This window comes from Aspergillus fijiensis, assembly GCF_003184825.1.
Source record: "Aspergillus fijiensis CBS 313.89 unplaced genomic scaffold BO72scaffold_91, whole genome shotgun sequence".
Classification (NCBI taxonomy): Eukaryota; Fungi; Ascomycota; class Eurotiomycetes; order Eurotiales; family Aspergillaceae; genus Aspergillus; species Aspergillus fijiensis.
The window spans coordinates 9916-30967 of NW_024469067.1; the positions used below are offsets into that span (position 1 = coordinate 9916).

General features: G+C 53.8%; 8 protein-coding genes across 8 annotated transcripts; 4 read left to right on the forward strand and 4 right to left on the reverse strand.

The window, feature by feature from the left end:
- Positions 1-2667: 2667 nt before the first annotated feature.
- On the forward strand, positions 2668-5257 carry BO72DRAFT_463561 (uncharacterized protein; the record flags this gene model as incomplete). The annotated part of the gene is made up of 4 exons (XM_040946600.1): positions 2668-4380; positions 4528-4691; positions 4775-4831; positions 4915-5257. 4 exons carry the CDS (start codon positions 2668-2670, stop codon positions 5255-5257), a joined length of 2277 nt encoding a protein of 758 aa, XP_040795726.1.
- A 101-nt stretch (positions 5258-5358) lies between these two features.
- On the reverse strand, positions 5359-7709 carry BO72DRAFT_441329 (uncharacterized protein). Its single transcript, XM_040943476.1, has 3 exons — positions 6701-7709; positions 5705-6646; positions 5359-5657 (listed from the first exon to the last, which is right to left on the reverse strand). Exons 1-3 carry the CDS (start codon positions 7543-7545, stop codon positions 5390-5392), a joined length of 2055 nt encoding a protein of 684 aa, XP_040795727.1. The 5' UTR covers positions 7546-7709; the 3' UTR covers positions 5359-5389.
- Positions 7710-7957: 248 nt separating this feature from the next.
- BO72DRAFT_532467 (putative quinol monooxygenase) lies at positions 7958-8760 on the reverse strand (the record flags this gene model as incomplete). Its single annotated transcript, XM_040950432.1, has 4 exons — positions 8564-8760; positions 8277-8428; positions 8190-8217; positions 7958-8116 (listed from the first exon to the last, which is right to left on the reverse strand). The coding sequence occupies exons 1-4, from the start codon at positions 8600-8602 to the stop codon at positions 7958-7960; spliced, it is 378 nt and encodes a 125-aa protein (XP_040795728.1). The 5' UTR covers positions 8603-8760.
- A 542-nt stretch (positions 8761-9302) lies between these two features.
- On the forward strand, positions 9303-10600 carry BO72DRAFT_453408 (pyrroline-5-carboxylate reductase family protein). Its single transcript, XM_040945975.1, has 2 exons — positions 9303-9995; positions 10065-10600. The coding sequence occupies exons 1-2, from the start codon at positions 9446-9448 to the stop codon at positions 10361-10363; spliced, it is 849 nt and encodes a 282-aa protein (XP_040795729.1). The 5' UTR covers positions 9303-9445; the 3' UTR covers positions 10364-10600.
- On the reverse strand, positions 10568-12213 carry BO72DRAFT_416446 (uncharacterized protein). The gene is made up of 2 exons (XM_040942595.1): positions 12086-12213; positions 10568-11997 (listed from the first exon to the last, which is right to left on the reverse strand). Exon 2 carries the CDS (start codon positions 11945-11947, stop codon positions 10793-10795), a length of 1155 nt encoding a protein of 384 aa, XP_040795730.1. The 5' UTR covers positions 11948-11997; positions 12086-12213; the 3' UTR covers positions 10568-10792.
- A 1834-nt stretch (positions 12214-14047) lies between these two features.
- BO72DRAFT_391265 (putative 26S proteasome-associated ubiquitin C-terminal hydrolase) lies at positions 14048-15192 on the forward strand (the record flags this gene model as incomplete). Its single annotated transcript, XM_040941845.1, has 3 exons — positions 14048-14089; positions 14160-14254; positions 14352-15192. 3 exons carry the CDS (start codon positions 14048-14050, stop codon positions 15190-15192), a joined length of 978 nt encoding a protein of 325 aa, XP_040795731.1.
- Positions 15193-15264: 72 nt separating this feature from the next.
- BO72DRAFT_308705 (putative choline kinase) lies at positions 15265-17981 on the reverse strand. Its single transcript, XM_040940485.1, has 4 exons — positions 16895-17981; positions 16315-16834; positions 16119-16262; positions 15265-16066 (listed from the first exon to the last, which is right to left on the reverse strand). Exons 1-4 carry the CDS (start codon positions 17800-17802, stop codon positions 15416-15418), a joined length of 2223 nt encoding a protein of 740 aa, XP_040795732.1. The 5' UTR covers positions 17803-17981; the 3' UTR covers positions 15265-15415.
- A 1838-nt stretch (positions 17982-19819) lies between these two features.
- On the forward strand, positions 19820-20955 carry BO72DRAFT_453410 (putative GPI anchored protein). Its single transcript, XM_040945976.1, has one exon. It carries the CDS (start codon positions 20172-20174, stop codon positions 20778-20780), a length of 609 nt encoding a protein of 202 aa, XP_040795733.1. The 5' UTR covers positions 19820-20171; the 3' UTR covers positions 20781-20955.
- Positions 20956-21052: the final 97 nt, after the last annotated feature.

Sequence of the window (21052 nt, forward strand, 5' to 3'; positions counted from 1 at the left end):
AAAAAAAAAAAAAAAAAAAAAAAAAAAAAAAAGAGAGAGAGGGAAAGTCTTACACTAGTGCATAGTGCGATTAGCGTCGATTTTTGGCGCCAGTCTTGCCCTATTCCGCTCTAGTATTTACGACTTTATGCACCAAACCACAAGAGATATGGAAAACAAGCACAACAAATGAGCGAATCACCTGCTGAGATGGGACTCCACTCAGCTCAAGAGAAAATCGTTCCTAGCGTCGCCGTTTAGAGCCATTCGCAAATCATGTTAGAGAGAGTGGGAACTCGAGTGAGCCGTCTAGAAGGTTGCCAAAATGCCCAATCGGACGGAGTTGAGGCGACGCTAAACACCAGAGCGCTGGGACGAAGGGGGGACAACCCTCCCTCGCCACTGATGACTCTGCAATGGGTGGTGATTGATGATGTCCGAGGCGAAAGTCCCGCCAGGAACTGATGTATCAGAATTCAGCAAGGGTTTCATTCAACCTTGTGGTGGCTATCCGGCAGCTGGCTGTGCAGCCACTACTGCAGCGAGATCATGATTGGCAACGCGGCGCCCCGCGGCTTGAAGACATTCCAAACTTACTCATACATTCATAGTTCGTCCTTCGCTCCATTCATTATCCATCCCTGGCGGGAGGTCGTTGCCTGGGGGGCGGCAGTGGGATTGACATATGGGGGACGCACTCGTAAGCCGTATGCACATTTGTGCAACTTGTAGCATGCTTGTGCATACATGCATGTATGCATGAACTGTACGGACTACGGAGTACTATTGCTCTCTCTATCTCCAGTTTCATCTGCATCGTCAAACAGATCCATATGCAAAAGCAAGAGAGGGACGCCGAGTCGGTTCCCGCCACCGACGTTGCATGCCCCTGGTGGGTTGGATGTTTCCAGACGGGGGGATGGATCTATCCCTCGGTCAGCCTCTCTCTCTCGCTCTCTCCACTGCACCCCACGGAGGCCACAAATGCAAATGCAGACATGCATCAGCCGTACATCATTAATCTTCTCTGTTCTGTCTCCATCGCCAAATCTGTAGGCGCGTATGATGCATCCTCTCTCTCATCTTTGTCTTCCAGTCCCACTCCATGCTCCTCACCCGATACCAATCGCCCGTACTGTACTAAGTATTCCATAACCGAACCAGGCCAACTCGGAAGTATGTCTCATTCTCGCAGTGATCAACAAAAACCCCCGCCATGGCATGATGTTGTATTCGTAGTGTAGATCTCGTGTGCAAAGTTCCGTCCTCGAAGAGACAGAACCCTAGGGCGTATCACATTACATGAGAGAATTGTTTGCATCACCGGCGGCAAGGACAAAGATCGTTCAATACGTGTAGGTATATCGTCAATAATTCCATCTCAATGCAGTCAGTCATCTTTGGTTAAGTTCTCGAATTCTCCGATCGATGACGATGGAGGTACATTAGGCTATGGGGCTATTTCTGCTACCCCCCGTAAACTGCTAGCAGCAGGGGAGTCCGCGGAGTACAGGGAACTAGTTGAAGTACCCCGCATCTTGCATAACGCCATTTTGACTTCATTGATCGGCTACCGAGAAAAAGCTTCCAACAACATTGGAATCCATGCGAACCTGTTTCTTTGCTTTTTGGGGAGGGGCGATGGAGAGAGTATGAGTGAGTTCTCCTGGCAGTGCTGTACATAGAGGTATGAAAATGTACAGTATACTGAGTATATCAGGTTTGACGTTGGCGCAGGCTTACTCCGCATAATATGGAGAAACTATAGATTCCGCCCACAGATCAGTATGGGTCGCGCGCATGGGGTAAGATGCCGGGAGAATACTACCTAATCATAATAACCTGAGCTTGTCCATAATTCAAGATTCTATGCCGCACGCTAACTGGGATCAAGCAAGAGCGACTCTGGTACTACCACCAGCGACCTCATTCGTCTCTCAATGTTGATGCTGGGACGAACCTTACCATAGACGATTCAATTGGTTTAAACTATGGCTGCTGCCGTGATCGAACCGGCATGTCATAAGAAACTGTTTGCGTTTCCATTAGCAAACACTGTTTACTCATGGTTTGTCTTACTGTAGCAAGCCCTCGGCTCTTGGTTTAGCAGAAAGAAAACTGCGTCTAATCCGAAACTACCAGATGAGAGCGTGGTGATGTTTGGCGTGGGTTATGCTAACCTCGAACCTTCGCGGCAAGGCCTTGAGGACGCTGCCTCTTGCGTTTAGTTCTCAAACCATACAACTGTACTGATATAACGCTGTCATATATGGTGCTGGGTAATACATACTAACTAATTGGAGTAGGAGCAAGCAATTGGATGAAAGTGAGGAAGTAGTAGATAACTCGATCTAATAATGTTAGCAACGGAAAAAAGCTACGGTGCCTGAATAGTCACGGATTATATAGATATACGGATAGAACCCAAGCATTGACAATGAATTCAGGATTCAGACACAGGAAGACCGGATCTTCGAGATTGCACGTTCGAGGACAAATATGACGATAGAAGCCATCTTACTCTTGCCAGATCCCTTATACAGAACAGAATAGATAATAGCTTGATGCATTGATGCATCTCGATGGACGGGGAAAGGAGCCGCGGGCGGGCCGCAAGCCCGCAAGATCCGCGCTTCTTCCATCGATGCCTCTCGCGGAACCACTTCAATCCCGCTCCTCCCACTCGCCATGTCGGAGTCCGGGGATCAGCTCAAGCGCAAACGTGCCCGGGTCGCTTGCGAGCCATGTCGGCAGAGAAAAAGGAAATGCAATGGAGCGACCCCCTGCGCAACCTGCACTGACTGGGGCTATAACTGCCACTATACAGACCAAACGCCCCGGAAACGTCGTCTATCGCAGCCGTCTTCCGCTGCGACGGCAGCGAAGCCATCCTCTCCCGCCGCCGCCGCCGCAGCAGCAGTGGGAGGAGAGTCCCTCCGCTCGCCCGATGAAGCCGTCACTCAATCCCATCATCACCATCAAGGGATAGCCCGCAGTCTCGAAGCGAATTCCGCCGCCGCGTTTGTACGCAAGATGGGCCTCAAGGTTGATCCCGCCCAGGCGCCGAAACTGGCTCTGTTCGGATGGAACATCGGCGCACGGCAGTTATCCTCCGGAACGGGGGCGATCTCCGCCCGACCCATTGTCGATGTCATCTCGGTGGCCGATATGAAGCAGCTGGCCGAGGTCTACTTCACCAAGATCGATCCGTGCTACGGCTTCATCGACCGGCGCGTCTTCGACGACCGCCTCGAGACCCGATGGCAGACCCCGCTGTCCAGCGGTTCCATCTATGACAGCATCCTCGCCGGAGTCGCGGCGCTGGGCTCGCTCTTCTCCCACCGGAACATGACCATTACGGAGCTGCACCTCGTCGAAGCCGCCCGGTCGATCCTGGACGGCCACGACGGGTCCGGCCCCCCGTCCCTCGAGCTGGTGACGGGCTGGGCGCTCCGCGTGGTCTACATGCGCATGACGGCGGCGCCGCACGCCACCTGGATCGCCAGTTCGACGCTGATGCATCTCATCGAGGCGGCTGGTCTGCACCTGGAACCTTCATCTTCTTCTTCTGCAACTTCGCACGACACCGTCCCGTTGCGCGCTCCGGCCACGACGCCGCCCCACGACCGGGAGATCAGCCGTCGCCTCGTGGGCGTCGCGCACCACCTCAACATCTGGACCTCCTTCGACCTCGGCCTATCCCGCGTCGCCTTCCGCACGGGACTGCCGCTGCCAGCCTCGCCCACGAACCCAGGCGACTACACACCCGAGGTGCTCAACCTCCTCCCGGCCTCCGCATGCCTCGACCCGGAGAACTCGCAAACAGACAGCGACCTCGAACCGACCCTCACCAAAGTCCTGCAGGGCACGCACACGCAACCCCCGTCTGTGATGGCCCAGACCAACCTCGTCCTCTGCATCCTGCGCCGGCTCCGCATTCTGAACCTCTCCATCACCCCGCAGGTCACGGACCAGGTCCTCGTCCTCTTCGGCCAGGCCCTGTCGTACGCGCGCACCATGGTCACGGACGGCAGCCCCTGGCACCAGGTCGCCAACGTGCCGATGCAGATCCTCTATGTCCTGCTGGAGATGGACACGCGCGCGTCGCTGGCGATGCTGCCCGTCGCGATGCAGACGGTGACGCTGGTGGCGACCACGTACGATACCGCCACCATGCGCGAGGCGTACAGCACCGCGCGCTTGCTGGTGTCGCTGTACCAGCAGCGTCGTTCGGAGGACACGAGGGTGCTGGCCGAGGTGCTGAATCTGGCTCCCGAGGCAGGGGAGACCGTGACCGAGCCATTCAGCCCGAGGGTCGACGAGTTATCTTGGTTAGAGGGCTTGGTCGCAGAGATGCCTAGTCTACAAGGCCTAGAGCTAGAGCCCTGGCTCCAAGGAGATGTACTTGCCGGAGGTGAAGGATGGGAGTAACACAGATTGAATTGGCCCGCCCGCAGAATGAGAGCAGTGAAGGAACGACAGCAGCAGCAGCAGCCGTCACCTAGTAGGTGAATTGCGCTTTCGCCAGAGTAACAGTAACAAACCAAGAGATGGGTGTTTCTACACCTCATGGAGAGCCCTTCTGCTGCTCCTCCACCTCCACCTCCTCTTCTCCAACATCGACACGACAATTTCCGGCGACTGGTTACGCCCAAGAAAAAGGGCTTCACTCCTTCTATCCCGCTTCTGTCTCCAGTTCGTCGGCAGGTCAGGTAAGAACCTCAGTCAAACGTGACTATTCCCGGTGGTGATGCTGACCTGACCAGATAGTCTAATACTCTAATCTCGCCTAAAGCATAGCGCGCGGGCCTCTCTCCCTAGAGTCGAGTACTATCCTTGTTTTGTCTGGCAGGTAAGTTTGCTCACAATCCCGAAACTAGTAGGAATACATACTTATGGAATTCCTCTATTACTAGTCAAACTCCATCCGGACAGAATGACGACTCACTCGGGAATGGACGGGTTCTGCCTGGTGTGCGGCCACGCCAACAACCACCACCGCACTGCGCCCTGCCCTGCGGCTGGTTGCTCGAATAGATGGAAGGAATGCACCATCAGCGGCTGCTTCAGAATTCCTTCTAAGAGCTCTAAGGGTTCTAAGGCTCCAGCGTACACACCATTCAGGATTTGCTTTGGATGCAAGGATCACCCGGCTTGCAGGGAGGATGTTGATTTTTACAAGGACAAGCAGGTCGATGTCCTGGAGCAGCAGAATAAGGACTACGCCGCGACTGGGACTGCGGGGGGTCAAGATGCTGAAGGGAACTGGACTCGTTGATCTAGTTCTTTGAACTTCTACAAGGCAACTCAAATGCATTGCTGAGACATACCCGCATATTGCGGCGACATTGATGTATTTCATTTCATACCTACTGAGCTAGGCCATTTCACATTATCATGAATCAAGCTTCTAGTAGCCATCGTGCTCTACCGCATCTCTCCATTTCAAGATTCTCTCTAGATCAAGCTCCTTGTGTTGAGGTTTAGAAATCGGAAAGTCATCGTTGTTCCAGGGTTCTTTGATCCAAGGATGTACCTGCATACGTCGGATTGCGTCAAGGTCACCCAACCCATTGTCAAGCCATATAGCACCCTCATGATGTCTCTGCCAACAGAAGAGCCTTTGTGTTCCATTGTGCGATTGCACTTCAGCTAAATCTCTCAAAGGGTGAGGTAATCTAGATTGTCAGCACATATCAAGAATGAAGCGTTGTCTTAGGCTTACTCGTCAGCATCCCCTGCACAACAAAAGTAATTGATGGTATGAACCTTCGAACTGTCGAAGGCATGCTTGCTGCTCGCAGGAATCCTTTGCCCAGATTCTAGTATCCAGTATATCTGCCAAGAAAGAGGTCTATGCATGTGTGGAAGGTGCTCCCTAGCTTCGAGGCTTAGATTTGTTACTGGAGTCGAGCCAAATGGCGGTGCGGGAGACCATGGCCACGGCAACGAACTAGGATTGGACAGACAAAAGTGCGAGGTCTGAAACTCATCCACCCGAGTGCTCAAGAGCTCTTCGGAAGAGGTTGAACGATAGTTCATCTGAAGGAACATTTGAGTTGTGTTTGTCCAGTATGCGGCAGGCAGACAAAGAATTGATGTCCCGCTAAGCGAAGGGCTCAAAAATCGCCTCGCCTGGCTGGTGTAGATTGCGGCTGCCCAGAATAGACTCAGATATGGTTTTTCATACGTGATTGCATGGAGGAGCTGCCGTTCATCAATATTGTCAATAGGGTGACCTAGTTTTTCAAAGGATTTGTGCTCTGAGTGCAGCTGCCCCTCGCTCAGCTTGTTCAATGGCGAGAGAGCTTCACTTATACCTAAGTACGCGGCTCCTACGAGATTGCAGGGCACGCTAGGATCGAAGAACACGCTGCAAATCAGTGAGTCGATAGCCTCTCCTGTTGTGCTGAGAAACATGCATTGATCGATCGATCGGAACAGCTTGTAGTAGATCGTGTTCTTGCAAACCGGGCCTGGGCTCATAGGCATGGCTGAGATCATCACGGGAGGAGGAAATTTGGGCCGAGCTATCGTCCATGATTCTAGATTTAGGATCGAAGTAAGACCGATGAGTAACTCTCCTTCGAGGCCTTCAAATTTGCAAAATTCGACAAGGGCGCCAAAAGCAAGGGCTGAATCTGAAGCGGCCGGTTTCCATTCATCTCTATCAAGCAAGTTAGGGGGCAGACATCAAGCACAACTCAGGCAATAGACATACTGGAGGTTTGTGATGTCAGACAATCTCAGCATCCAAGGAGAGTAGAGTTGTTCTTCCTCGTCTCCGGGGTCTCTGCACCGAGCTTCCCAATGACCCTGCAGAACAATGTCCCAGAAAGAGTTTTCAAGCTGCAAGCCTTTTGCATGAAACATGTGGCACTCCAACCCAGCTTGCTGTAGAATCTCCACCCAGCGGGAAGAAAGGATATAAGACCACGCTAGGGCGATGCTCGTGAAATACCCGGCACGAAGAGGGCTGGCAGAAGCGGGGATTGCAACTTCTGTTGGCATCTCCGTAGCAGTACGGCATGTGACAGGCCGTGGCTTTGCGATGAAGTGACGATACTTGAGTGACATACGAGGTTGATCGCAGGAGGGATCCTGTGTCGAGTCGATGCATATCTCGGATTCGATAAGACAGTCTCCCATATTTCTGACCACCTCTTCCGGAGGCGAATGGAAAAATGGAGGAACGTCCTTGAGCAGGTCTACGAAGGATTGTATGTAGAATTTCAACGAGTCAGAACCCGGGATATGCGCAGTGGCCGCATATTTCCACTGAGCAAGCTTGGATCGATAGCACAAATTGAACTGCGATGTTGTTGGACAGATTCCATCACCAGGAGAAACTCCAGAGCTTCTGTACGAAGAATCTGGGGGTTCTACACTTTTGTGGGTGGCTGGGGTTGGAACTTCATCGTCAGCGGTCGGTAGATGCTTGGAGACGTGCTGTGAATCGACACCAATACTGAGGGGTGATGGTGGGCTGCTGTGAGATAAATCTGATGCTTTATCACTATCATGAGATGTATGGGTCGAATCTTCATTGTCTATGACTGAGGCCATGTTGGAGATGTGTCGCGGAGGGTAAGTTATAGGTTGAAGAGAGTATACAAAGTAGAATCAGCTTCAGAGGCGAACAAGAAAGCAGTTTGTAGAGGAAGACAAGTGCTGGGCCCAGATCGCTGGTGTATCTAGTGCTGAGAAACTCGCTAGAGCTTCTCCTTTTCTTCTGAGTGAAGTGAGGAAATGTAGAGATGTGGATGGGTGGGAAATTGGTGGCTGCTTCTTAATCGGGTACTCGACGCGACGGGCATGGGGTGTCAGGTGATCAGAGCATGTTGATACAATTCAATTTTTTTCTACTACTTCGAGGCAATCCAGTATTTGTCACATGATGTGGTTTCCTTGATTTGAACTAAACACTTGGTTTGTTATGAGATCCTATTACTAGAAGCCACGGACTCATCCCGACCAACTATTCATGTCCATCCGCCGGCCAGATCTGGCCGTTATTGGTCTTTACCACACTGAATTTTCCAGCCTTACGATCCGCGATTATCACCTCTTTGGGCTTGATAAACAATGGTTCGACGATATCATGGTACTCATCGAGGTACGGTCTTTTCATCGCCACCTGCTCCCATATCAGCAGCAGAGATCCAAGCCGAAGAGAGCCAGCTATCTTTGGAAGGAAACAGAAGCCATACATTCACCACCCATTCCTTTGATGCGTTCCTAGAGTACCATCAATTAGCAACGGCTGATAAAAAGCATGATATTTAGGACGAGATCACCAATTCTTGAGCACCAAAATCTCTCCCTTGTTTTCCTGCGACTGATACACTTCGAAGAGCGTGCATTCGGGCTCGCGGGCAATCTTGTAGAAGACGACCCCGAGGGCTTCGAAGTATTTCGCAACATCCTTCTCCGCCACCCAGATGCGCACCTGGAGTGACACAAGATCAGAAGACTCCGACATGGTGAGGGCTTGCGAGTATCGGTCTTGAAAGGTAGCTTCAGAGCAGTCTTCGTCTGGTCTCCAACGACGGAATCATGAGGGCTTTATATAATCCCTCGAGACCCAGATTCGAGCCTTGCGGCTATAAGTGTAATCCCCCATAGTGAGAGTTACACCTTTTCAGCATTGGGTTGCTCGACTCGAGTATCGAGCCGTCTTTCCGCGATGTGGTGCTACTTCTGAGAACTCACAACGCAGGCATCCTCGATACTAGCCAACTGTCCTTGACTCGAGAGTCCCACAGAACAGCTCCAATAGAGATCTCGACCGCGGACTGTAAGGACCCATTCTGCTTTTGCAAGTGACACAGAGCACACCTCGTGGGTGTAGCCTATAGAGGAAGCACTTTACTCTGTCACCAGATTGTCATCTGAGCTACGATCGATGGGACACCGACAGGTTCAAGAACATCGCATGAAGTGGATCTTCCCCAAGCTGGCTGTAGACAGCACACTTGCATCCGGGAAGAAGTCAAAAACCGACGAAAGGGATTGCCAAGCTACCAGTATATCAGTTGGACAGCCTTCTTCGGATCATTTTACCGGAGCATCTCGTCTTGGACTACTCAGCGGAAGACTGAAACTGTAAGGACTGTTACCAGAACGGAGAGATGTGGTTGTACCAACTTAAGCCAAGTCAAACATTCAGTTGGAGAAGTAAACCGTTCCTGGCAATCACATGCATTCAATTAGGTATGAAAGTGACACCCAAGGTTAATTCCGAAAGAGGTTAGACCATTCCCCGCAGCAACCGAAGCTTCCCCCCCCCCACCAAACTCACACGCCGCCCGCCGGCCCGGTCTCGTCGCCGGTGAGTAACAGCTTCACCACCCCCTCACCATCACCACTACTACCCTGCACCTCAATCCCTTTATCCCTCTCTTCTCTCCGAAGTTTCACAGATACCCCAATCATACCTCCAACCCCGACAACCAAACCAACCACAATGCCCTCCCTCAAAGAAAGCACCATCGCCTTCATTGGCGGCGGCAACATGGCCTCGGCGATCATCAAGGGCCTGGTCGCGCAGAACATCGAGAAGCAGAAGATCATCGTCGCCGAACCGTGGGAGGTCAACCGCTCCAAGATGGACGCCATTGGCGTGCGCACCACGACCGACAACGTCGCCGCCGGCGGGGACGCCGACATCGTAATCATCGCCGTCAAGCCGCAGATCACCAAGACCGTGTGCCAGGAGCTGGCCGCCTCGTGGGCCCAGCGCTCCGCGCTCCCCATCGTCGTCAGCATCGCCGCCGGCATCACGATGAAGAGCCTGCGCGAGTGGGTCCAGACGAGCGACGGCCGCTCCGCGCACATCGTGCGCGTCATGCCCAACACCCCCGCCTTGGTGAACGAGGGCGCCTCGGGGCTGGTTGCCAGTGAGGACGTCACGGCGCAGGAGAAGGAGGTCATCAACGAGCTTCTGGGCAGCGTGAGCAAGGCGACGGAGTGGGTGGATCGCGAGGAGCTATTGGACGTTGTCACCGGGTTGTCTGGTATGGTTTTCCGCACCCCTTCCAAACTTCCTCCCGAAGGGCTCCTTGCTGAACAGACTCGAAATTCAGGATCTGGCCCGGCCTATTTCTTCGCCATGGTCGAGCATCTGGTGGCCAGCGCGACGGCTCTGGGACTGTCCAAGGAGCAGGCGACCCGTCTGGCGGCGCAGACGTGCCTGGGTGCCGGCAAGATGCTGGTGGAGTCGGATGAGGAGCCCGCGCAGCTGCGCAAGAACGTCACCAGCCCCAACGGCACGACGCACGCGGCCCTGCAGACCTTCGAGGCGCTGAACTTCAAGGAGATCGTCGACAAGGCCGTGCAGTCCGCTACGGCACGGGCGGAGGAGTTGGGCAAGACCCTCGGTTAAATATGATCTTCGTGAAGTACAAAAATGACATAGAGTTTATGATTCGAACTTTTCTTCCATTCAGCTACAAACTCTTCTCTGAAGAAACTTAGTGCTTTGAAAACTGGCGTGGTAGCGTCAACATAGAGCACTTAGACGAGACTCCGAAACAACACAACCTCTCGACACCTACTTGCTGTACCACTACTGGTGAAAAGCTGCTTTATTCACAAAATTACAATTCAATTCCAAGATAAATCCAAACAAAAATCTTTTAGCTGACATGTAGTAGACCGAGCATTACAATACATCATTATGGAAGATACATTAGAGCGGAGCGCCATTTGGACTCTCTGTCAACACTTAGGTATGGCAGGAAAGAGAAGGCGCTGGCTGTGGAAAGGGTACAAGGTTGATAGGCAGCACACGAACCGAGAACCGGGCAGTCCCTCAAGCGGCGTGCATGGCACCGTGCTTGCAGTATGTGCCCGCAGCGACGGATCCCATGTGGACCGGACGGCCATGGGCACACAGGGCCCAGCTCTTGCCGTCCTCGTCACAGATGATAGTGTTGTCCACGCAAGCGCCGCCGTGGGTGTTACTGTGGGCGGCACCGTGAGCGGCACCGTGCACGTTTCCATGGGAGGAGCTACCGCTACCGCCACCACTACCGCCAGGGGCAGCGCGGTCGGACTCGGCCTCTGCGGGGGCAGGGGCAGCAGGGGCAGTGGGGAGGAGCACGGTGTGCTCGGTGTTGGAACCAAAGGCGGATGCCACCTTAGAGGCCGACGAGTGGGAAGAAGAGGAAGAGGAAGAGGATGGCGATGCATACCCCGCCGCCGAGGACGTCAATGCGTTGTGGGAGGAGGAAGAGGAAGACGCAGGGGACGAGGCGGCGGAGTTGGAGCCGTGGGAGCCGCCCAGGAAATCCGCCGAGCCGGTGCAGGTGTAACCGGTGCCGGAGCCGCTACCCTCCACGGACGAGCCGGGCATGGGGAAGTTGACATCCTGGCCTTCCGTGGTCGTGCAGCCGCCCGGCCCGTTGATGTTGGCGATGAACATGGGCGGAGCGCTGCTGTAGCTGGCGACGGCCCCGGCGACCTCCTGCTGCGCGACGTCCCGCTTCTTGGAGCCACCGATGGTGACCTGGGCGCAGTTCATGTACATCTCGCGGTTGCCGACCTTGTTGAACCACGACCACGCCAGGAGCGCCTGCCCGCCGGGAGCGTCCGAGGGGATCGAGAACTGGTACTTGGAGGTGAGGGGGCATCCGCCGATCATCGAGTGGATCACCTTGAACGACTTGCCCTGGTCGTAGGACAGGGAGATTTGGCAGGACCCTCCCTCGTGCGTGGCACTGCCCTGCAGTTCCAGGCTGTATGAACCACCCGGGGAGTAGTTGGCCACCGACGAGAACGGGTCATTCGCGTATCCCTTGCACGGGAAGTCGTGGCCGTCACTGGACAGAGGGTTGGTGTACGAGTAGTCCTTGTTGTCACCGCCGTTGGGGTTGAGGGGACTGCGGATGGGGTACGGGTTGGACATCTGGATGTGGGCCGACACCGACGAGGCCAGAAGGCCGCAGAGAAGGGCAACACTCTTCATCTTGAGGTATATGGGAACGCGTGGTTGTCTCTGACACGAAAGGGAGCCGACTAAGCTGGGGCAATCGGCTTGGTTAGTCGTGGGTTCTTCATGTCAAGGGTCTTCAACCTTGTGAAGGTTCGGGGTTATAACACTTACACTGCTTGTATCCACAGTCAGACAGATATGCCACAATTGCGCCAATGTTCACTGAGGTAGACAACGGCTCGTCTGCTCGTGTAGCGTTTTCAAGAGATACCCTGGGCTGCGCACGAAGGAGAAGGCACAGACGTCTCAACAGCAAGAGATGAAGGAAACCAGTTCCTATAAATAATATGAATAGCAAGTGGCATGCCTGACAAGCTTATTCCAGGTCTCCGACTGGGTCCCTGGAGGAATGGTGGATGTCCTGTTGCAACGGAATGCAGGTCCGCGTAGGCTTGACAACAAAAGAGCCATCGGCATTCCGTGCCACCTGCTCGACCGAGTTTGCTGTCCGATGAGCCCGCTTCGTCTCGATCTTGCTTAGACTCTCTGGGCTTACCTGTCAAGATATTGAAATGTCAGTTGAAGGCTTCTAACTAGTCTCCAATGTTGCTATAGCTCGCTCATAGCCATGACAAAGGCCGGACCCGGGCGTCAGTCGTGCGTATATGTAATATAGAGTTTCAACCAGGAAAGTAAGCAACCAATAACAAGTGCATCGTACCGAAGCTAAATCTTTGATCGCCAGGTACAGTCTTGTCGGTAGCCTGAGCCACGGCTTTGAAGCACAGATGGTGCATCAACGGCCGCCCCAACGGTCGATCACCCTAGCTGCCTTGAGCAGCAAGTATTTAGACAGGCATCCACCCCCCAATCTCGAAACTTATTTTTGCCTCCCTCTTGCATCATAGTTCTGCCCTATCGGCCATGGTATTGGCTCCTTCTTTCGGCCGCAATGTCTCGCATCACGAGAATACTAACCACTGCGTCTTGGATTCCGCCCCCGAATGTTTTAGACCAAGTCCTCTGATCCAGGGTTTCAAGGTTCTTCCACTGAATACTTTGGCAAAAGGAGCCCCTGTCCAACCAGTGAAGGAGGAAGCAAAACTATTCGTGCCCGTCCAACATGCCAAACGTTCCCAGGGCAGACAGGGGGGCTGGGAATCTGGCTGAGCCGCGGGAGGTTTGCCACCCCCTACGGGGACGGGCGAGTCAAGAAACAGACAAGCCAGATGTTACTCGTAATAATGTATAGACTTAGGATCGGAGACTTTCATGAGGATCTGCAGCCCTTTCCGTTCCGCGCGCACTGGCCCCTGCAGGCACGTCTCAAGGTCAGGAGAACTTGCTGTCCAAGGCATTCTTCGTCTGTCGCTGCTTCAGCGTCCGTGACGACATCAGTTTCATGTTGATGTTGCGCTGTTGCTTTCTACTCCGTGTCAAGAGGTTTCGGCGGGCTATGCTTTTCTCATCAAATTCGCGCAGATCATAGCGCTTTGGCCGAACGATGTCCGTGGTGTCCGTGAGGTTTCAGAAACATAGGTAAAAGGGCGCAAGGGGCTTCCCTCTTGGAGCGGGTATTTGATACGGTTCTCGGTACTTTTGGGCCAGAGGTAGTGAGTTGAGCAAGCCATGCTCAATTTCTGGAGAAGCGCAAGAATTTCCCGCTCTGCTAATGCACCATACTTCTGTGAAATACGAAAGTCAGAGAGAGTGATTGGACTGGCGAGACGAGACCTGAGCTTCCAGGCAATGGTCTGCTTTAGACGTTCAGCTTCGAGATAGCTTCAGCGAAGTAGTCAGAGACCCGGGGCCTAGTAGAAGCAGTAGATAGCAAAGAGAAGCTTATACACAAGAGAAATTCGATCGAGAAAACGAAGCTCGGATAGACTATTTGCGTAGTATATCCAGCCCAAAGCTTGACGAAGCGATCCACGCACCAGCACTAATCCTAATCCGGTAAGTAGATTGCAGGGCCCCGGTTTCTGTTTGCACCCCAAGCAAACAACAGCTTCCGATGATGAATGAATTGGCGTCACAATCCAATCCAAGCCAAGCTTGCCCGAATCATACGAACTACAACCCAACAGAGACCTTTCTCAACAGAACACCCAAAGACAAAGGAGAATCATCATCATGTCCGAAGGCGGAGGCTGGAGCACCATTGAATCCGACGAGGTAAAGCAATCATCCTTCACCGCGAAGCCGCAAACTACAATCTAACCGCCCGCACCGCAAATGCAAATAGGGCGTCTTCACCTCTCTGATCGAGAACCTCGGCGTCAAAGACGTGCAATTCGAAGAACTGATCTCCCTAGATGCCGACACGATCCGCTCATTAAGGTACTCCCCTTCACCCACTGGCACCAACCCAACAACCCACCCAACACAACCCCTCCAACCATCCATCTCACTAACCAACCAAACCACCACCACGCAGCCCCGTCTACGGCGTAATCTTCCTCTTCAAATGGATCCGCGACCACCCCCCGTCCACATCCACAAGTACAACAACAACAACACAACAGCAACCCCCGGCGGGAACCCACGACGCCAACCCGCCACCAACGCTCTTCTTCGCGAACCAAACCATCCAAAACGCCTGCGGCACGCAAGCCATCCTCTCCGTGATCCTCAACCACGACACCGCCCCCCCCTCACCCTCCTCCCAACTACCAAAAATCGACATCGGACCGGAACTCCGCGCCTTCAAGGATTTCACCACAGGCTTCCCCCCGGATCTCCTGGGCGAGGCGCTGTCGAACAGCGAGCCGATCCGCACCGCGCACAACGCCTTCGCCCGGTCCTCGCCCTTCGTCGACGAGACCCAGCGCGCCCAGCAGGATGAGGAGGGCGGGGACGTCTATCACTTCATCGCTTACACGCCCGTCGCCGGCCGGCTGTATGAGCTGGACGGCCTGCAGCCGCATCCCATCGTCCACGGGGACTGTACCCCCGAGGACTTTCCCGAGAAGGTCATCGAGGTGATCCAGCAGCGCATCGCCCGGTACCCCGAGGGCGAGACGCGGTTCAACCTCATGGCCGTGTGCCGGGATCTGCGCGTCCGGGCCCGCGAGTTCGGCGACGCCGAGGCGCTGGAGACCGAGGAGCGCAAGCGGAGGGCCTGGGCGTGGGAGAATACCCTGCGCAAGTCGAATTTCGTCGGCTTCATCGGGGAGGTCATGAAGGGGGTGGCCGGCATGAAGGAGCAAGAGGGCAAATTCGACGAGTGGGTCGAGGGGGCCAAGAAGGAGACCCAGAGGAAGTTGATGCGGAAGTGATTTCCCCGCCCTCTCTCTGTACTATGGCTAGCAGAAGGTTGCCTGTGGCTCCTTTGGATGATGAACTCAATTTAGAATCAGTGATGTGATGATACTCCTGGCTATGTAGGTATGATGTATGTATGTACAGTACAAAGACAAACATATGGCAGAAGAAAAGACCGCTTCGTCATTCATGTCCGACCAGTTTCCGTCCTTATCGTGTGTGATCATCAGAGGCCACCTAGTACTTGGTGATCCGTGACTTGATTTGTTCGACCATTGGCGCCGGCAGTTCATCCTCTTGTACAAATCCCATCGACAAGAGGTCAGACCAGAAGAACATGGCGCGGTCTTGCGCATATGCGAGGTAGTCGAATTCGTCAGACTCATCGACATCCGCGTCCACCGGGGGAGTCGAGGTAGGCACATTAGTAGTCGTCTCTACGTGCGCGCCGTTACCATTCGCGGCATCACCTTGACCATTGGATGCTATGGCGTCCGCATTGATACCTTCTTCCATGCCTGGAACCTTCGCTTGGACAATTCCCCAAGCCACCCACTGAGCGGACGTGATCACGCGCCAGAGCTTTGTCTGCGTCATTAGGGCTTGAATCTTGGCTTCTATACCGTCCGCATGAGATCTCTCGATATCCACACTAGCCATCACATCCAAATCTGGACCGGCATCGAGACTCAGCGGCGCAAGAGAAGTCGAATTGGAAGTACCTGCCCGCATCAGTGGCGTGATGGACGGCGAGGCCTGCTCGCGCAATCCCGGCCGATGGCTGAGGTAAGCACTGATGAATTGACGTTGCTGTGCCGGAGTTGGGTATTCCATATTATTGCACGCCCAAGGTCTTTCCGCGTCGTGATAGTTGTAGCACCATTCAGACTGTCAATGTGGGTCAGTGATAAATTGGCAGAAAGCACTAAGAAGTACTCACGAAGTGGTTCGCGAATTCAAAACCGGGCGTGTTCGCCGAAGCATATTCGAAATCGATCACAACGAGCTGCTTATGCTTGTTCTCCGGACGAAGCAGGGGCGACTCTTGACTTGGCTCCATTCTCAGCAGATTGCCATATTGTGTCTCGACACCCAGTCAGCATTTTATCCATAAAAGGTGGAAGCAGCAGACTTACATCGTTGTGCGCAAAGACCAGTTGCTGTTTCAGGGCATTACTTCCACCGCAACAGGAGATGAGCCACTTGCGATAATTGTCGACTGCCCTTCTGAATACCGGCCAGGGAACGCCGCAGACAAAGCCGCGCCGACGCCATGGCTCTGAGATCGACTTGCTTGCGCTGTGCTCAGATTGTATCTCCTTGTCCAGCCAGTTGATGACCTGCTCGCAACGGTCGACCCATTTGTCCCAGTTCTTGAATACCATCGGCCCTCCTTCCCTCTCTTCTGGGAGCAATTCAACCCCGTCATGGAGTTCTCTCATCCGTTTGGCAATCTGCTTCATAGTGAGAGGATCCCGAAGCTCGCGGGGTGTCAAAGGACGGGCTTCGAAATACTCCTCAAAACGTCCGTTCTGAAAGGTACCTAGCACTTTGGGACCGATGTTCTTACGGCCTAGGCGCCGAAGAATCTGTAACTCATTTTCTCGATCAATCAAGTGATCCACCTGCGGGCCATAGATGCGCAACAGAAGCTTCCTGCAGGGGATTAGATCATCTCTTATGACTTTCATCTGACTTGGGAAAGGAGGCACTTACGGAGGAGGCTTTCTCGCAACCAAAGAATAAGAACCATCCTCGGCCTTCGGGACCGGAATGTGCTGTGGCGGATTCACCACATACACCGCATTTGTCAGAGCACCGCTGAGTCGAATGACCTCAATGTCGGCGGCGAGATCCATGGGTAGCTTTCGCCATCCCTTGAACTGCAAGGTGTGCGCGATGCGGAGTATCTCAGTCTTGAAAGTCATCCACGCTTCTCTGTCTTTGGCGCAACGGACACTGGCCCCTTGTTCGCTGTCGTCATCGTCTGCGCCGCCTCCGCTGTAGGCTAGGGTCTTAGAATTGTCCAGCACCGCATCCACACTAGGAGCAGCGACGTCGAGATCCGAAAAGTCCGACTCGGAAGCCGATCCTCTTCGTAGTCCTCTAGATCGATGGCGTCGAAGTCGCCGCACAGCACCGTTGTCTTGTCGCGAAGCAGCGTACTGAAGCAAGATTTTCTCGAGCTTGTCAAGAGCCATAGGAATCTGTGTGCTGGAAGACGACCTCTCCTCTACTGACATGCTGGTGCTATTGCTGCCTGCAACTTGGCCAGCACTTGCTGCGTCATCCGGAACGCCAGAACCTAGTGAGCGATGAGAACCGCGCTTAGATCTCTCATGTTGAAGCCATTCATACACCTGGCTGTAAAGACTATTCTGCGAATCTTCTTCGCTGTACTTCATACTGGGATCCTTTTCGTCGCGTATGGCAGATTCAGTCAAATTGCTGGAACTCTGGCTACTGAGAGAGGTCGGTGGATGGATTGACGGTCGAGCTGTTGCTTTCTTGGGCACCGGGGCCCGGTGGTGCTTAGGAATGTTTGTTTCCGACGAAGTCGCAGAGTCCGAGTGGCCGGTCGTCTGACGACGTCTTTGGAAAGCCACATTTAGGCCGGTTCCCATGATCGGTTGGGGCCCTTGACAATTGGTCAGAATCCAGCAACATCAAGTGACAGCACAACGAAGACAACGGATGTGCCAAGGGACGTTGAGCTTAAGACGGTCGAAAGCACGGTAAAAGTCGCAGTGGGCTATACATAGATCTGGTCCAGAAACAAAGTTTCCAGGAACCTACAGCTACAGGAGAGGCACAAACCGGAGAAAGGACAGGGCATGGAGCGGAATTGTGCTCAGACCTACCATCATAGTCGAGACCAGACTCAGAGGTCTGGCCGGTAAAAGAGGGCATGTTCAGGATACAAGACCCAGATTGGGAGAAGCAGAAACCGTCTGCGCAACGATAAGTTCAACCACAGAGGTTAATGCTGGGCAGGCCGCGCGTCTGTGTGCTGGAGGTGTTGTCAGTCGGGGACGAAGAACTCAGGAGCTTTTTTGGGGGGGTAATCCATACTATAAGTCATGCAGACCCGCAGGGGACACTGGAGCTCTGGCGGGCCAACAACGGGGTAAATAGTGTCAAAGAGTCCCGGGGAATTTCGTACAGGAAGAATTCTAAGCGGAATTGGCACAATGGCGGGAAAACTGTTGAATTTGACCAGAATCGAAAAGAGGAAAAGAGGGTGACCAAGTGGGGGGTGGAGCGATAAAGGTGCCGTTCAGCAGCTGGCTCGAAAATACGGTCGGCGGACGGTCTCGACGGGGTTCCACTTAGGACCACAATCACATGTGATCAAGAAAGAAGTGAGAAAGGGAAGAGTAGGCGAAGATGGCACGATTGATGTGCGAGAGTAAAATACTTATTATGAGGGTGTAGGTGGTACACCAGTACGGGCAATTCAACAATGATGTCGAAGGAATGAATTTCAAGCAAGCAAGTGAGTGAGTGGCAAATGACGATGTGTAGCGGCCGTGCAAACGGAAGGTGTGATGGGAGAGGCCCGGGGGAAGAAAAGGTCAGGATCGATCTCAGGTGACCTGCCAGTCCCGCCCATCAATTATCAAACTCGGCGGTGAGCTCGTCCCACGAAGTGTTTCTACGGACAATCAAGCAACATCTGCGAGCACACGACAACCGGCAACACATGCAAATCTCACTGGGCAGTGTTTGCTTGTTTCCCCATTCAGGCTCAGCACTTTTCTGAGGATCAGAGACGGGTCGCGATATCGGCAAAGCAGCTGAGACAGACAACTGTCTGCTTCGACCTCATCCCCGGGGCAGTGTTTGGTGAATAAGCCGACCGCTATGTCAACTGGCGCTATGGAGAATTTGAGGGACTGTCTTACTCAAGTATGATATTAATGATATTTTGGCTGCCAAGGTTCCGCTGTGATTCTCAATTTAAGTGGGATCCGACACTTGCAGTAGGCTCGCATGGGCCTTGACCCTATCTGCCATAGACCAGGAGCCGAGCACGTCAGGCATGGCTAATTTCCGATGTCGATCTGCGATCGAGTTTACAGGTGCCGCAGCCTGTAGTTGTATGTCGCTACTAAGGATACTGTTGAAAACACACCTAATTCAGTATACTGTTGAAAACACACCTAATTCAGTAGACCCATCGAGAAGTGAAGAATAGTACTGCATCGCCTAACTGGTAATTCGCAGTTGATCCATTCGGGCTTTAGTCAGGTTACTCAAGTAAATTGTTGGGGGAGGGCCCCTGGTTCGCCCACTGCACCAGTCGCCAGTTGCAGTGCAGTGGCCAAGTTCCTGTGCTGTGTTTGCTTTTATGCATGCTTAGTAACTAGGCATCGATATTTCCAGAACTCGGTGCCTCGCTCAGCCACCGGAAGGCATACGTAGTGGGTCGCTGAGCCGCAATCGCATGTCCCTCGATCTACAGGATTCGCCGGACTGGCCCCAAACCACCATTCGCTGTTCCGTCAAATCCGCGCGAGCAAGTGGATGCGCAAAAGCCGACAGCCACGGTGGCTTGGGACGGCAATGCCATCGGTGAATGGATGCTATTCTTATATCTGGAAATCTGACCGATCGGAAGGGGTCGGGCAACTGTTGGAACTGGGACGAAACTGGGACCGGACCCTCCAGGGGACTGACGATCCCCAAATTTCAGGTCCATGGGGGTTTTGTGTACCCATCGTTTGCCGCATCTGCCGATTGTTATAAATTGTTCGTCTTTCGTCGTTACCTAGCGCTGATCTTCTGTAATCTACTTTTATTCCTGGACATTCACATAAACACCCCATATACCCATATACCCCGGGTTCAATCACAGTTATCCTCAGCGTTCCTTATCCTTATCCTTATCCTTATCTCGCCTAACCACTTTCCACCCACCACCTCTACTATACTATACAACTCTCGCCCTCAATCCTACCAACCATCCACAGAATCACAAGAAACCGTCAACATGCAACTCCAAACCCTCCTCCTGACCACCGCCTTCCTCAGCGGCTCCGCCCTCGCCGCCCCCCAGGGCGACATCGTCGGCAGCATCGTGTCGGGTGCCGAGGGCATCGCGCAGACGGTGGCCTCGGGGGCGGAGAACGCGGCGACCAACATCGTCTCGGCGGCGACCTCGATCGCCAGCGCGGCCGAGACGGACGGTGCGGCCGCCGCCTCCGACGCCCGCTCCTGGGGTGAATCGGTGGCCTCCAACGCCGAGTCCTACGGGCAGTCGGTCGCCTCCGACGCGCGGTCCCGGGCTTCCGATGTCGCCTCCAAGGCCTCCTCCCGCTGGGACGACCTGACCACCCTCACCGGCACCAACGGCGAGGCCACGGCCACCTCGACCGTCTCCGGCGGGAACACCGCGACGGTGACCACGGCGACCGCCACTACGACCGGTACCACTTCCACCACTGGTACGTCGACTGGCAACAGCCGCAGCAGCAGCAGCAGCAGCACGGCCTCGAGCTCCAGCTCCGAGGGCGCGGGTGTCCAGGCTACTCCCGCTGCAGTGTTGGGCTACGGCATCGCCGGCGTGGCGGGTGTCTTGGGAGTGATGGCTGCTTTGTAAGGCGCGGAGTTGGCCTGACCACTTCAAGGGTCACTTTCGGGCTTGTTTTCCATTCAAGAGATCACGTTTGATCCAGGTACCCTTTCTTTCTTCGGGTGGACTGTACATGACACTATTCAACATACCATTGTTCATAACTATATCCCCGCGTCGTCGCTTTCCTTTTTTTTTTTTTAATCGCATGTTTGATAACTAGCATTCAGTCCATAGAACAATGCTTCTTTTCTATCCCTCTTCCCCTAAAATCACCTATAAGCTCTAGCCTAGTGTAC